At 36.4% G+C, this 15,089-nt stretch overlaps 1 protein-coding gene across 1 annotated transcript; it reads right to left on the reverse strand.

Annotated features, from left to right (window-relative positions):
* Positions 1 to 12,332: 12,332 nt before the first annotated feature.
* LOC141695942 (transcription repressor OFP4-like) lies at positions 12,333 to 13,367 on the reverse strand. The gene has a single exon (XM_074500145.1). It carries the CDS (start codon positions 13,365 to 13,367, stop codon positions 12,333 to 12,335), a length of 1,035 nt encoding a protein of 344 aa, XP_074356246.1.
* Between the last annotated feature and the right edge of the window lie 1,722 nt (positions 13,368 to 15,089).

Consider the following 15,089-nt stretch of genomic DNA (forward strand, 5'->3'; position numbering starts at 1 on the left):
CTACGACCCCAAGTAGACATATGAGAGGATCCCTCTCCCTGAATGTAGTGGTCTCAGGTAGGCTCAGTATGTCCATGCCCCGGGGAACTTTACTCCCAACCTGATACAGATGAGGTGTATAGAGAAGAACTCTCACCAACTGTTGGGCGAGGCCAAGGCTCCCAACCATCCAAAGGAGCTACCAGAACATGAAGAAAAGTGGTACGTGGCCTACGTGCATGAGCACCGCTAGTACGTGGTATAGCAGGAGGTGGATGCGGAGGCCTCTGTGAAAGAGAAGTGAATCCTATGGCATCTAATGTGCCATGTAAACCCTGAAGTGCCTCATCCACAGTAGCATCATCCTCAGCCACGCCCAAACCCCGAATCTGGTGGTAGGCAGCGGACAAGCCCTCAGCCTGCATTGACAACATGTAAAAGTGTGAACATAAACTCATATAAGGAAAAAATGGAGGTAGTTTACTTAAGAATATAAATCTTACAGCCACGGGTAGGTATCCCTGCGACCCCTGGAAGCCTTGTTGGCCCCTCCACATACTAGGGTTGATCATGAAACGCCTTGTGACTTTATCGAACCACTGAGGATACTGAACTGCGCACATAGGTCTCCGAGTGCGCCTGTAAGCTGGTGGCTGAAGCACTGCACTGTGGCGTGAGTCCCACAGCTCACACACCCTATCGAACTGTAAAGGCCATCCTCTATGACCCCTATGGAAAGAATCATGGCCTCCGAACGGAGAGTCGGTAGGGACCTGCTGCAAGTAGCCAAACTGTCTAGTGACCCTATCAGTATAGCACCACTCCACCCATGTCAAGTAAAAAAGGGGAGAAAGTGCACTCATAAGTGATAGCTCAAGCGCAGGGATGTCTCGTGCCTCATCCGCGCAATCCTCGTAGGGCCTCCACCTAAAGGAATCCTCGGACATGGTATCTAGGTCATAGCGAATCTCGCGCAACGAATGTGTCCACACAGTCGTAGCATTCAATGGGACCATTTACCTAGAGCAAAATGTATTGTGTTAACGACATGGTTGCAACATTTGTGAAAATCAAACAAATGAGTCAGAATGTAGCATACCTCAAAGCACGGGGATGCTGCATCAAATAAACATTTCACTGCATCGGAGCTAAGGATGTACAATGCTCATAGATCCAAACCTGTACGCATATAATATTAAGTATGAAGCATGGATAATGTATATAATAGTATGCATGAAGGTTGTAGTGTGGATATGTACCTGTAATAAAGTCATGGACCCACAAAGCTCCGTCTTATATCCAATACTGGCGGAGCACAAGCGTCGGTAAAGATAAGCCAGACATGCACTACCCTAGCTGTAAGTACTGATGTGTTCCACATGCCGAACAAATGGGAGGAGGTTCAAAGGCATGCGGTAACCACTATAATTCGGCACAGTAGAGCTAATGAGCAGAAGCAAGTGCGCACGTGTGTGGTACAGGAGCTCACGCTCGTAGTCATGACCAGCAAAAGAGTGTAAATGTGAACACTCACCAAATTGACGAACCAACCAAATGATCTTAATTTTACCCTTCTTTATGACATCCATATCTTGCTCTGGATCTAGGGCAACACCAAGAAGCTCATGAAGTAAAGATGAACCTACATCCCCTCCAATAGGTAACACTGGATGTCCGACACTGCGTAAGCCCAATATGTAATAAACATCATCCAATGTCACAGTGGCATCGCCAAAATGGAGATGGAAAGTATGAGTCTCCGGGCGCAAGCAATCAAGAAAAGCGGATATGAGCCCAGCATCATGTCTCATACTCCCGGTTAGCAGAACACCCATGAAACCAGCTTCTCTTACGGCATCGTGGATACGTTTTGGTAGGGGGTTCACCTCAATACAATCCCAGTATGTTTTGAAATTCGAACGTAGCCGTAAATGATCATCATTACCCTGCAAGTAAATGTCTAATTATATATTTAAAATACGCATCAAGACTTTTGTAAATTATAATGGATATTGGGAAAAGAATGTGTACCGTGTCATCCCACACAAACTGTGAACGATGTCTGTTCTGTTGATTAAGTAAATCCCCTTCAATTGGTCCCAGGTTGATAAGTTGTCGTCCAGCCATTTAATCCTGTAAAAGAAAGGAACTTGCTATAAGGCATTATAAAATCTAAAAAAAACGGGCAACATTTCCGCTATATTATGACATTCCCAATCCAAAAAGCCAACCAACAAACTCAGTATAACAAGACTGTCATCCAATGAATGTACGAAATAATTATTTTGGTGATAGCAATTAATATAAGCAAATAATTATTAATTACATTTAAGCATTTTATATATAACTGATTAACTACATTTTAGCAATTTATTAAATTTAACGGTAGGCATAAATATAAGCAAATAATTATTAAATATATGTAAACAGGTAATTAAATTTCAATCTTTAATTACAACAATTTCTAAAAATTAACATAATTGTACAGACTATAAGGCATAAAATTTCTAAAAATCGATCTAACCAATCATGCTTTTTTAATTAATAAACCATATGTAGGCATAATTATAGCATAATTAAATTTCAAAATTTACGACCTAATTATAAGGCTTAATTTGGATTGCTATAAGGCAGAATTTCGAAATTTCGGAACTAATTTTAAGGCAGAATTTTGTTGCAATTATTGATATAAACATAAAAAATCGTAGCAATTATTGAAATAAACAGATCAAAATTCGGAGAATGCATTGTAATAACAGAGGAGAGAGAGAGAGAGAGAGAGAGAGAGACTGAGAGGAACGCCTATTGCTTATGCGGGAACCGGCCAGTGAACGCCTGTTGCTGCGGGATCCAGGCGCGGTGAACGCCTGTTGCTGCGGGGAATCCTTATTTTTCTGCTTTCTTTCCTCCTCCAAGAACGCCGGTTGGCCTGGGCTTCTTCCGCTTCCTTCTCCGGCGACTTTCTCTCTCTTCCGCTTCTTCTCTTTCTTTTTTCCTTCTTGTTTCTTATCCGCTCATATTTTCCTCTTCTTCCTATTTTTCTTTAAATTGCCTAATAGAATACATTCTTCTCCTAATAATTTGTACATATTTTAATTTTTTTATTAATAATATAGTTATTAAAATATTTTACTTAGTAATATATATTTTAATTTTTTTATTAATAATATAGTTATTAAAATCTATATTTTATTTAAAAAATATATTAAATTAGTTGGAACTAATAAGGTAACATTCGAAGTGTGAAAATGTGGTAGAGGGCTATTTTGAGCCTTAATATGAAATTGATAAAAATATAATTTTGTGTCAATTTTTTTCAAATTATGTTTCTATTACTTTGTTCCAAAAATAGTAATTAAATTAGTTGGAACTAATATTATATTACTTTGTATTTATATTATTATTATATTAAAAAAATTATATAATATTACTTAGTAAAATATTTTACTTAGTAATATATATTTTAATTTTTTTAAATAATAATATAGTTATTAAAATCTATATTTCATTTAAAAAATATATTAAATTAGTTGGAACTAATTAGGTAATATTCGAAGTGTGAAAATGTGGTAGAGGGCTATTTTGAGCCTTAATATGAAATTGATAAAAATATAATTTGGTGTCGATTTTTCTCAAATTACGTTTCTATTACTTTGTTCCAAAAATAGTAATTAAATTAGTTGGAACTAATATTATATTACTTTGTATTTATATTATTACTAAGTTAAAAAAATTATGTAATATTACTTATTTTGAGCCTTAATATGAAATTGATAAAAATATAATTTGGTGTCAATTTTTCTCAAATTACGTTTCTATTAATTTGTTCCAAAAATAGTAATTAAATTAGTTGGAACTAATATTATATTACTTTGTATTTATATTATTACTAAGTTAAAAAAATTATGTTATATTACTTATTTTGAGCCTTAATATGAAATTGATAAAAATATAATTTGGTGTCAATTTTTCTCAAATTACGTTTCTATTACTTTGTTCCAAAAATAATAATTAAATTAGTTGGAACTAATATTATATTACTTTGTATTTATATTATTACTAAGTTAAAAAAATTATGTAATATTACTTAGTAATATATATTTTAATTTTTTTAAATAATAATAGTGTTATTAAAATCTATATTTCATTTAAAAAATATATTAAATTAGTTGAAACTAATAAGGTAATATTCGAAGTGTGAAAATGTGGTAGAGGGCTATTTTGAGCCTTAATATGAAATTGATAAAAAAAAAATTTGGTGTCAATTTTTCTCAAATTACGTTTCTATTACTTTGTTCCAAAAATAGTAATTAAATTAGTTGGAACTAATATTATATTACTTTGTATTTATATTATTACTAAGTTAAAAAAATTATGTAATATTACTTATTTTGAGCCTTAATATGAAATTGATAAAAATATAATTTGGTGTCAATTTTTCTCAAATTACGTTTCTATTACTTTGTTCCAAAAATAGTAATTAAATTAGTTGGAACTAATATTATATTACTTTGTATTTATATTATTACTAAGTTAAAAAAATTATGTAATATTACTTAGTAAAAAAAATTTACTTAGTAATATATATTTTAATTTTTTTATTAATAATATAGTTATTAAAATCTATATTTCATTTAAAAAATATATTAAATTAGTTGGAACTAATAAGCTAATATTCGAAGTGTGAAAATGTGGTAGAGGGCTATTTTGAGCCTTAATATGAAATTGATAAAAATATAATTTGTTGAAAATGAATACTTAACTTGAAACACAATTTCATCACATAACATAAGGTACATAATAAAAAACAGTTGAAAATTGTGCCTGGTTCGATACATAATAATAACACGATACATAAATACAAATATTAGGAAAAGAAAATATATGAACTGAATCATTTATCTGTATCGTCGGAGTCATCATCATCCTCATTGAGGTTCCAGGTATGGGACTCGATGAACGCCTTCATTCTCTGCAATTCCATTTTTGACTCCTCAACATTCGGTTTTCCTTTCTAATACCTGTCACGGCCCTAATAACTTTTTTCCTAAATCCTGCCCAAGTTGGACTATCCCCCGCTTGAGAACATATGCCAATAGAATGTTGAGTTGGAACTCTTAGACCTATAGAAAGCAGGGCATCTCTCAACCGGTCAGATTCTTCACGTCGATAAGCCCATTCGCGACGTACACCAGCAAAGTACTCTTTAGCATCAATAACTCTAAGTCTATGGTAATCATCATCTCTTTCTATGAGCAACCAGTTGTGATTTATGTTAGAAGACATGCTATTGATAGTTATAATTTATTTCACATCTTGATTAATAGGTTATATAGAAAAATTCTGATTTTCTAGTCATTCATTTTCATTCCGTATTCCTATCAGAAGTAACATGCATTCAGCATTAATTATTTAGAAGTGACTAGTCACTGTACGAAATACACTGCAACACGTGAATAATGAATTATTAGCAATTTGAAAGTATCATGAATAGTCTAATATTTGGCTGTATTACTTTCATCAGTGACATTTACTGTAGCAAGAAGATGAGGTATGGTGGATAGCCTGCAAAAAATAGTGAAACGGTATTTGACATGACATAAAGTTATGCAACACTGCATCTCATTCCTGGGAAGCATAAAGAGCTGTATCTTTGCACCTACTTTTATGTTATAAATAGAGTGTATTATACCCCTTGTGATATTTAAATTCCACGATATAGTAACAACAACATAATGAGTTATACCCCTGGTGATATTAACCGAGCAATTGGTAGGAAATGGCTTTGTGATGACAATTTTAGGTACTCAATGGATCCGAATGAACGTTATGCAGGAAGTTCAATAATCACGATGCAGAGAGAATGGGAATGGCGTGTTGGGTGTCTCAACAGTTGTATGGGCCAATGTGTCCAGGAAGGAGTGCGAATACCAAAACAATGCGCCATAGACATGCAGCGAGACACGCCTCATGAGCTAGAATTATCATTATTTCGTGCTAGAGAGGAAGAGAATTGAATGAGGATGCGCATAAACCGTAAAGACCTACAAAGAAGAAGTAAGGAATATGCTGAAGACGGCGACCACCACACTGCAATGATGTATCATCATTTTACTCCAGGTCCTGATTATGTTTCTGATTGTTTTTTGTCTGACGATGAGTAAGACAATTACTTATGCCAAGTAATTTTATAAGACATAATTATTAATCACAGACTCAAATAAAATTTAAAAAAACATAAACAACATAATACAACATTTGCTTTTGTTGTAAATTTCAAGAATCTTATCTTCTCTTTCATATCTTCCAAATGGGACAAAAATAGTATATTTCTCTTTAACAAAAATCCTATCGGAAATCTCCATTGGATTCTATCAATAATGCATTCCTATCCGAATTCTCAAATTGTTTAGCTATCTCTAGCCTACAACTTCTATTCCTATTTATATGTGTCCTCCAATATTGCATGTATTCAAAACATACTACAATTCTAAGTTCCTAATCTTTAGGAAAATAATATCGTTCATACTTGTAGAACACTCCTTTGTCGAAAAAGGTATGTCAGCATTACATGTATGTTTGTTTACATGTACAATCTTGACTTTGGTTTCCTAACTGTTAATGTTGTCTTCAACGCAGGGATATGGAAGGCCACGTGAACGTCAATTTTTTTGGGGTGGAGTAGTTATTCGAGATGGTAGTAATATCAATTAATCTATCGATCCAAAAGAAATGATGTTTATTAGGTTTGGTACCACTTACAATGAGCTTAAAAGTGTCGTGTATAATTTAATGAACATTAGTACGTATCAGTGGAATTTAAAATTGAGTTTAAAGTATCCATATCTTGGTCAGTACAACCTAGTTAAAGGTTTTTATCAAATGGATATTTTATGTGATGATGATGTTACACGCATGTTAAATGTTCTTGCCATGTTGCTAAACGTTCAAGGAGATGTTTCTTTGTTCATCAAAACAAAAAAAAATTGTTGTTGATGACCTGTACTGATTCCAGCATAATCTCGGGTCACATTCAACAACAACAACATACGGTGGTGATGCACAACCACTGTGGTCAAATGTACTTTTTGATCAAGGTGTAGGGTATGGAGGGATGACTACTCAACATGGTGGAGGGTCTGGTAAGGGGGGCTAGTGAACATGGTGGACGGTATGAAGGGGGTAGTAGTCAATATGTTGGAGGGTATGGAGGGGGGAGTATACAATATGATGGAGGCTATGGAGGGGGAGTAGTCAATATGGTGCAGGGTATAGAGGGGGGAGTAGTCAATATGGTGAGGGGTATGGAGGGGGGACTATTGAACATGGTGGAGGTAATGAAGGGTGGAGTAGTCAATATGGTGGAGGGTATAGAGGGGGGACTACTGGACATGGTAGAGGGTATGGAGGGGAAAGTAGTCAATACAGTGGCGGGTTTCAAGGAGGGCTAGTTATGAAAGTGATGTGGTGGGAAGAGGTTCAGGTCAGCGGTTAGCCCTGCTGGCAGATGGAGTTGTAGCCAATTCATCAAGTGAGGAGAATTTTCACCTTCATGATGATGACGACGATGAATCTTCTGTCACCGAAGATGGTGAAGGACATTCAGAGAGAAATGAAGAAATTTCCAATACATTTCCGGTAGTTCGAGAAGAACATCATGTTCCAAGGGTTCCATGGTTTGGCTCAGAGCAATACACTCCACCAATCATAGATAACCCTAATGATATATATGCTGATGAAGACCTCGACAAGGGGGAACTGGGTGAGGGAATGTGTTACCGTGACAAAGCAACGCTCTTGGGAGCAGTGAGGCGTGCACATATTAACACTGATCGTATATATAAAACTACAAGGAGTAACAAAGAACAGCTCATTGTATAGTGCCAGGCTGAGGGGTGTAACTGGAGGATGAGGGTTGCTTTCATGCATGATTCCGGGTACTGGCGAATTAATGTTAATAGAGAGGAACACAAATGCATGGTCGATCAGCCGTTACAAGATCACAAGAATTTATCTGCAAGGATGATTGCGCAGATTGTAAAACCACTAGTAAGTAAATCTTTAGCAAACGCTACTTATTAAGGCAGAAATTTTTTTGACATTTACTATTTTATGTGAAACAGGTAATAGATACACCAGAAATTCCCATTAAAACCATTATCCCGCTGATCAACAACGAGCACAACCACATAGTGGGGTACAAGAAGCGTGGAGAAGGAAGCAAATAGCAATTGAGGAAGTGTATGACAGTTGGGCTACAACATACCAAGCTCTACCCATGTTCCTGGCAGCCATTATGAAGACAAATTCTGAAACCATTGCTGAGATCGATGTTGTCCCTCATGCTAAGGAGCGGGGCACGTCTGTCTGTAAGCGGATTTTTTGGTCTTTAAAGGGAATGATGGACGGGTGGCAATATGCACGTCCTGTGATTTCAATAGATGGGACATTCTTGAAAGGAAGATATAGGGGCAAGGTGCTTATTGCTATGGGTGTTGATTCGAACAACCACACATTCCCTCTCTGTTATGGCCTGGTTGATGAAGAGACGTACGAGAACTGGTCTTGGTTTTTACAGCATCTTCGAAGACATGTCTGTCGGCAACGGACCGGCGTCTGCATCATTTCTGACCATGATGCCAGCATTATCTCCGCCCTACGAGACCCTCAAAATGGTTTTAATGAGCCAATCGGCATCCATAGGTTCTGTATCCTCCATGTAAGAAGTAACTTTTGCAGTCATCACCCAGGTAGTGAACTAAAAAAATTAATTTGGAAAGCTGGAAGAACCACACAAGTCTCAAAGCACGAGGCATATATGTCAAGGATTGGTGAAATTTCCCCCACCACCCTACAATATCTTGCTACAATACCCGTGGAGAGGTGGACACTTTCCCACGATAGTGGTGTTCGCTACGGTTAAACAACCACAAACATGCTTGAGGGCTTCAACGGCAACATAAGGAGGGCTCGTTTTCTTCCAGTAACAGCAATGATGGAGTACCTCTTCTATAAGGTGGTCACAATTGTAGATAAACATCAAAACATAGTAGATGATGGTCTAAGAGAGGGGCAACAGTTATGTGCACGTTCCGCCGCTATGTTAGCAAAAATTCGGAGGAAGGCAACAGGACATACTGTTATTACTTTCCATCGTCTCCACGGGATTATGAAAATACTAACACATCAGTACACAACTGCTAAGGGGACGTTAAAGGGAGGTAAAACCCAGGTTGTCAACCTCAATGACCGTACGTGCACCTGTGGAAAATGGGCGACCCATCACATGTTGTGCTCCCATGCAATGGCAGGTTGTATAACACATGGATTGAGTTGGGAGCATTTCATCGAACATTTCCATAAGAACCAAACAATGCAGGACTTGTACAGACCAATAATTTATCTGTTGGAACCAACTGAATACTGGAACTACGACTTACCCGTACCTTGGCAGGGGTATGGAAAGTTAGTGTCGGAAGAGTCCTTGAAAAAACTAAAGAAAAAACGCGCGGATAAGGGACAATCGGTGAGGATTCGAACGAAGATTGATGGTCCGCGATCTAGAAAGAAATATAGTTTATGTAACCAAGAAGGTCACACCAAGCGTAGTAAGAAATGCCCAGGGCGCCAACACTAAAACACGTGATCTTGTTGTCAAACATATGTACTACTGCTATTACAAGCAGTCTACTTGTAATATGGTTCTGTTTCCTTATTTTCCATTTCATTATTTACTTGTTCTATCATAATATTTTGGTTTCCAATACTCATTGCACATGCAATTTATGTCTACGTCTAATAGTTAACGTTTACTACATTTAACGTTATGACACCCTCTCTCGAATAAATAAAATTTATTATTTAATCATACAGACTCAAAATTTTTTTACATACCTACCAAACAATAGAAAAATGGACCTAAACAAATTTTCGGTTATTTAAATATGCCAGTGCACAAATTTGCCAACGCGTGACAATTACGCACTCGCCGCTAAAGACACCATTTTCGAAGCTACAAAAGTGTTGGTCATATAAATTTTTAATTCAAAATTAAATTTTTCCCAAAATATAGGTTTACATTACAGCACAACAAAAAAATTGGGAAACCAATAAATCTACGGTTATTTACATACGCCCGTGCCAAAACATGCCCTCACCTAAAAATTTTGATCTCACATTGCACGACACTCTTTTCGGAGCTAGAAAACTCTTATTTATACGGTTTTTAATTAAATTAAAAAATACACACATAAAATAGGTTTACATTACAAGCCCATAAAAAAAATTAACTGAAAATATTTTCAGTTTATTTAATATGGGAGTCCAAAAATTGCCCTTCATCTAATTTAATTCCGTTCAAAACAAAACAAACACAAGTCATTATTTCTCGCAGAAAAAAAATATAAATGACCCCAGAACGCCACTTGTTCTGGGTGTCAATTGAAAATCCCCGAAAGTACAGGCGTTGTGTACCATTTTTATTTTTTTTTGAATATGTATACCAAAAAACTGAACTTCTCGTTCATCTATACCATAAAAGGGACGGAGCCATTAGATGGCCCATTAGCAGTAAGTGCTCATGGATTTATTCTTGGATCTTTACTATATTATTATCTCCCATAAAATTGACTCTCTGTCTTCTGTCAAATTTCAGGTTTTATATAAATTTATGGACTACTTCAGCAAATTTGATTGGAAAAACTACATCATTACTTTATATGGTCTAGTTCGTCTCTCATCCTTGTCAGAATCTGGAAGTGAGAAACATATCTTAAATTTCTGATTCAAACACACACACTATTTCACTCATCAATTAAATATGATGTTTTTTTATTATATACAACTTGGATACCTAAAAATATTGGAGGCCATATGTTACTATCACTGCATGGACATGTATTCCGTTCCTTTTAAAGAGGTTGAAATGCAGACACGAATATTTCCTAGAAAGCACCTGAACATAATTGATCCACTTAAGGGATATAATAACCTGGGCCGACATAAATTTATGGCCTCAACTCACGAATAAAGTATGAATTTAATCACCCCACCTCACTTTTGAAGCTAATGCAAAAAGTGTGTGGCCCTTTTTAATAATTTTTTTATTGGATAATCTTACGCAACACTGCTTGTCCTTTTGTAGGAATTTTTTTCGAATAACAAGTGACTCAACATTTGGGGCTAGGAAACTTGGACAAATACTTGTGCATTCAGGAGATAGTCTAGCTGTCGAACTTCCGATGTTTTTTTGAATACATTGAATAGGCATGGAAGTGGACACCGTCCTGATGTTCAAAATACATGAAGTCCATATCTTGGCTTCCACCCCTACTAACCACACAATTCTCAATGAGTCAAACAATGATGTTCTAAATGATTATCAAATTTATATATGCGGGCAATAGCTGAAAGACATTATGTCCGACAGTATTAGTGTGATATCGACTAAAGGCTAATTATGGCAGACAACTAAAGTTAAAGGAGAGAATAGTATTCCTTCTTCGATTCCTGAGTTTTCTTTCTCCCTTCCTGCTCTATTTCATTGCATGCTAGTTACAATTGATATTCTTTCATTGAAATGTAAACAAACATGTATCGGACTATATTACTACAATACAAATACCTTGTTTTTTGGCTTTCTGGGGCCAATACTTATATTTACAAGTGTTGGAGCCAAAGTTTAACCAATTTGGAAAGCATTGTGATGCCCTGAACATTTTCCAGTATTATGTTTCGCTTAACTATGATTTGGAGCTGATACCTTCACATTCGGGATCGTCAACAATCCACATATGTGTTCTGAATGGTTCAATAACCCTCCGCATGCTGATGCAAAACACGAACTACATTGGTGTAAGTTTTTACTTATGAATGATTTCAAACTTTCTTAACTACTATTCTAACTGGATGTTAAGAAGTTCTAAATGGTATTTCATTCTCGCTCAAAAATCTCACTATGTGCAGCCCTTACATTTTGTAAACAAATTTCAGAGATCTGCTCGTGGTCGTGGGCATTCTAGAAGCATTATCAGAATTACATATGTGGGCAACAGCTAAAAGACATTAACTCCGACAGTATTAGTGTGATCTGGACCAAAGGCTAAAGGAATACTGATAAGTATGTCCCGCTAATTATGGCAGACAACTAAAGTTAAAGGAGAGAATGGTATTCCTTCTATTTCTGGGAGTTACAGATGATATTCTTTCCTTGAAATGAATGCAAACATGTATCAGACTACATTACTACAATACAAATACCTTGTTTTTTGGCCAATACTATCGCAGCTAAGTGAGGATTCTCCCAGACCCCGTCATGATAAAAAACGAAAATGTACATAATACATAAACATTATTTATTTAGGTACCAAGACTTGATTTCCAGTAATCTCAAACAAAATTTGTTCAAAAACCTTGACAATTAGTTCACGGTAAGTACCAGGATTGAGTGAAAGGTAGCAAGCAAGAAGTTGTTGAAACTCCTCTTTTGTACTCATATTGTTCTCCATGATCATTTCCATCATTGACTCCTTGAAGTCTCTATCAGGATCTATAGATTCCTTTACAATAGCCACACTCATTAGGCGAGAATGTGATGATACACTTTCCTGGCCTTTAACTTGAGCAAGCCTCTTTGATGCTATTCTTGGTGTTTTAGCTCTTAGCTTCACTCCTATTGATTTCACTCTTAATTTCCTAACCGGGCATTTTTTCTCTTCACCGATACTATCTTTATTTAAGCTACATGAACTTTTCTCTTCAAATTTTCTTGAGCTTCCTTGAAACTTGACAACTGGTTTAATTCCTTGATCAACTTTGTCGAGCTTGGTTATTATTGGTTTGAGCTCAAGTTGTGACACTAAATCAAGCTTGTAGTCATAATGGTTGGACGGAGAGTCAACTTTTACTCGTCTAAATTCAGAATCTAGATCATAGAAAACAGGATCATCACAAGAGGAGCTACCAGTAGAATAATTCTGGACCAGTTCAAATGCATGATTAAGCTTAGAATAAATGGATCCATGTCTGACATGAAAATTAGAGTACTCCCTAGATTCAGAAGAGTTGTGAATCAGCTTCTGAGATGCTACAGTTTTCTTTGTGCAGCGTCTTCTATTGGATGATTTTCTTTGTGGCTCTGACAAATGGGAGGTCGACTTGAAGTCTCGATTGAAGTGGTAAGACTTCTGGGACTGACATGTTTGTTGGGCCGCTGTGGCAGTGAATGATGATGCAAAAGGAGATGACTTCATTTTGGATTGAACTTTCTTGTTCAGGGATTTACGCGTCAAGTTCTGCAGCTTTCTGGTTTTACTAGCACTCGTGTGGTTAAGCTTATAAAACCAAGCATTTGGCAGCATATCTGAAAACTTAAACTTGTAATTACCCATCACACAAAACCTGCTTTTCTGACTGCTCTAGGATGAGTTAGTATGTTATATAACAAAAACTGAAGTTTTGACAAAAAGTGATGATATGCTTCTCTGACAGATAGAGCACTAGATGTTTTGCTATAAACATATGTCCAAATATATTCTGTTATACAGATTTGGGTGTTTATGTGGATTGTAATTATGATATTATGGCACCTAGTCAACTGATCTGGCCATACATTATGATATATTGGTTGTCACAAGGGACTTATCCACTTTAGTTTCTAATAATAATCCAGCTATTCCATGGTCCGATCATGTCCCCGTGAAGATTAGATCTTGATTCGGAAGAGCTTCATAAAAAGCAAAAAATGCTGGAGATCACTTTTTAATAGTTGAGTTGGCATATGTAAGTTCATGATAAGAACTAAGTAAAGTTTGGCATTTCAGGGATGTTGACAAGGCAATGTAAACTTAACTGATAAACTGATGATCAATTGTTTTTGAGAACTAAAGAGTATTTCATGTCCTTCAGGTGTGAAATTTGCATCTCTGGATAAAGGTTTGTTGATTTGTTCAATAACTGGGGATGTCTATTACTCGAAATGTTATTGGTGGCACCTCCATGGTCTGCATGTATGAATACACTTTACTTACTTGCACACTGTCTTAAGGACATAAAGCAGTAAGACTAAGTGACATGTATCGTGTAACTGACCTTCAAGCTGCCACAGCAAGAACAAGGCGTTTCCATTTTTGAATCAAAATCCTCATCCTGGCATATCCTGCAATCGACCACTTCTCTTGGACATAATTTATCTTCAGATGAAAGGGCAGAACAATCAATCATCACGTCATCATTATCCGCAGGTACTAATTGTTTTGAGGGTTAACGAGCTAATTGGTCACTTTAGTGTTAACAAACTTTCAATTGGGTCACCAACCCAAAAAAGTTTTCAATCCCCCAATTGAAACAAACACATGGGTTCAATAATATTTTCCACTACAATAATTCAACTAAAAAATCAAGTATGTGCTCCATTGAGCCTTACAAAAGAGAATTACAATAATAATTCATGGCACTAGTTGTTAGTAAATTAATACTACTTCTTTCTTGGGATTTTGAAGCCTTTGGACGGGCCTTTTCCCTTCCTCCTTGAAGTTCCAGGAATGTCTACAATGGGAGTGCTACCACCACCTCCTCCATGAGCCTTCATACCAGATGTAGGCATCTGCATATATAAAAATTGAAGAAGCATTACACTAAACACACCACTGTTTAAAAATAAGAAATAATTGCGATAATTGGTACTTACAAACACAGCATTATCAGCAGTTACATTATTTTCCTCCATTGTATTCTGAGTCCCTTGGGCAAGCCTTTGGCTCCTTCTTGAAGTATTAGGTGTTGCTGGAGTTTCCATTATCAGAGCCTCTTCCATCATCTCTGCTTCTCCTGTTTGCACTTCCCTGACATTCCTCTCAATTTCTTCATCAACTTCTTGATCTTGTTCAATATGCTTCCTTCTGCTCCCCCTCTTTGTTGTAGTAGGTGCAGTTTTTGGTGGTTCAGGGCATCTTGTTCTGATGTGCCCAACTTTATTGCAATATGAACAATGCATCACCCTGCCTTGCCTAGTGAGTTTTTCCTCCACTTTATTCTGAGTCCCTTGGGCAAGCCTTTGGCTCCTTCTTGGAGTATTAGGTGCTGTTGGAGTTTCCATCATCAAAGCCTCTTCC

The sequence above is a fragment of the Apium graveolens genome, chromosome 11, assembly GCF_009905375.1.
Source record: "Apium graveolens cultivar Ventura chromosome 11, ASM990537v1, whole genome shotgun sequence".
NCBI classification, from domain to species: Eukaryota; Viridiplantae; Streptophyta; class Magnoliopsida; order Apiales; family Apiaceae; genus Apium; species Apium graveolens.

Coding starts and splice junctions, on each gene's coding strand:
- LOC141695942 (XM_074500145.1), bottom strand. CDS start 13,367: ATGGGTAATTACAAGTTTAAGTTTTCAGATATGCTGCCAAATGCTTGG.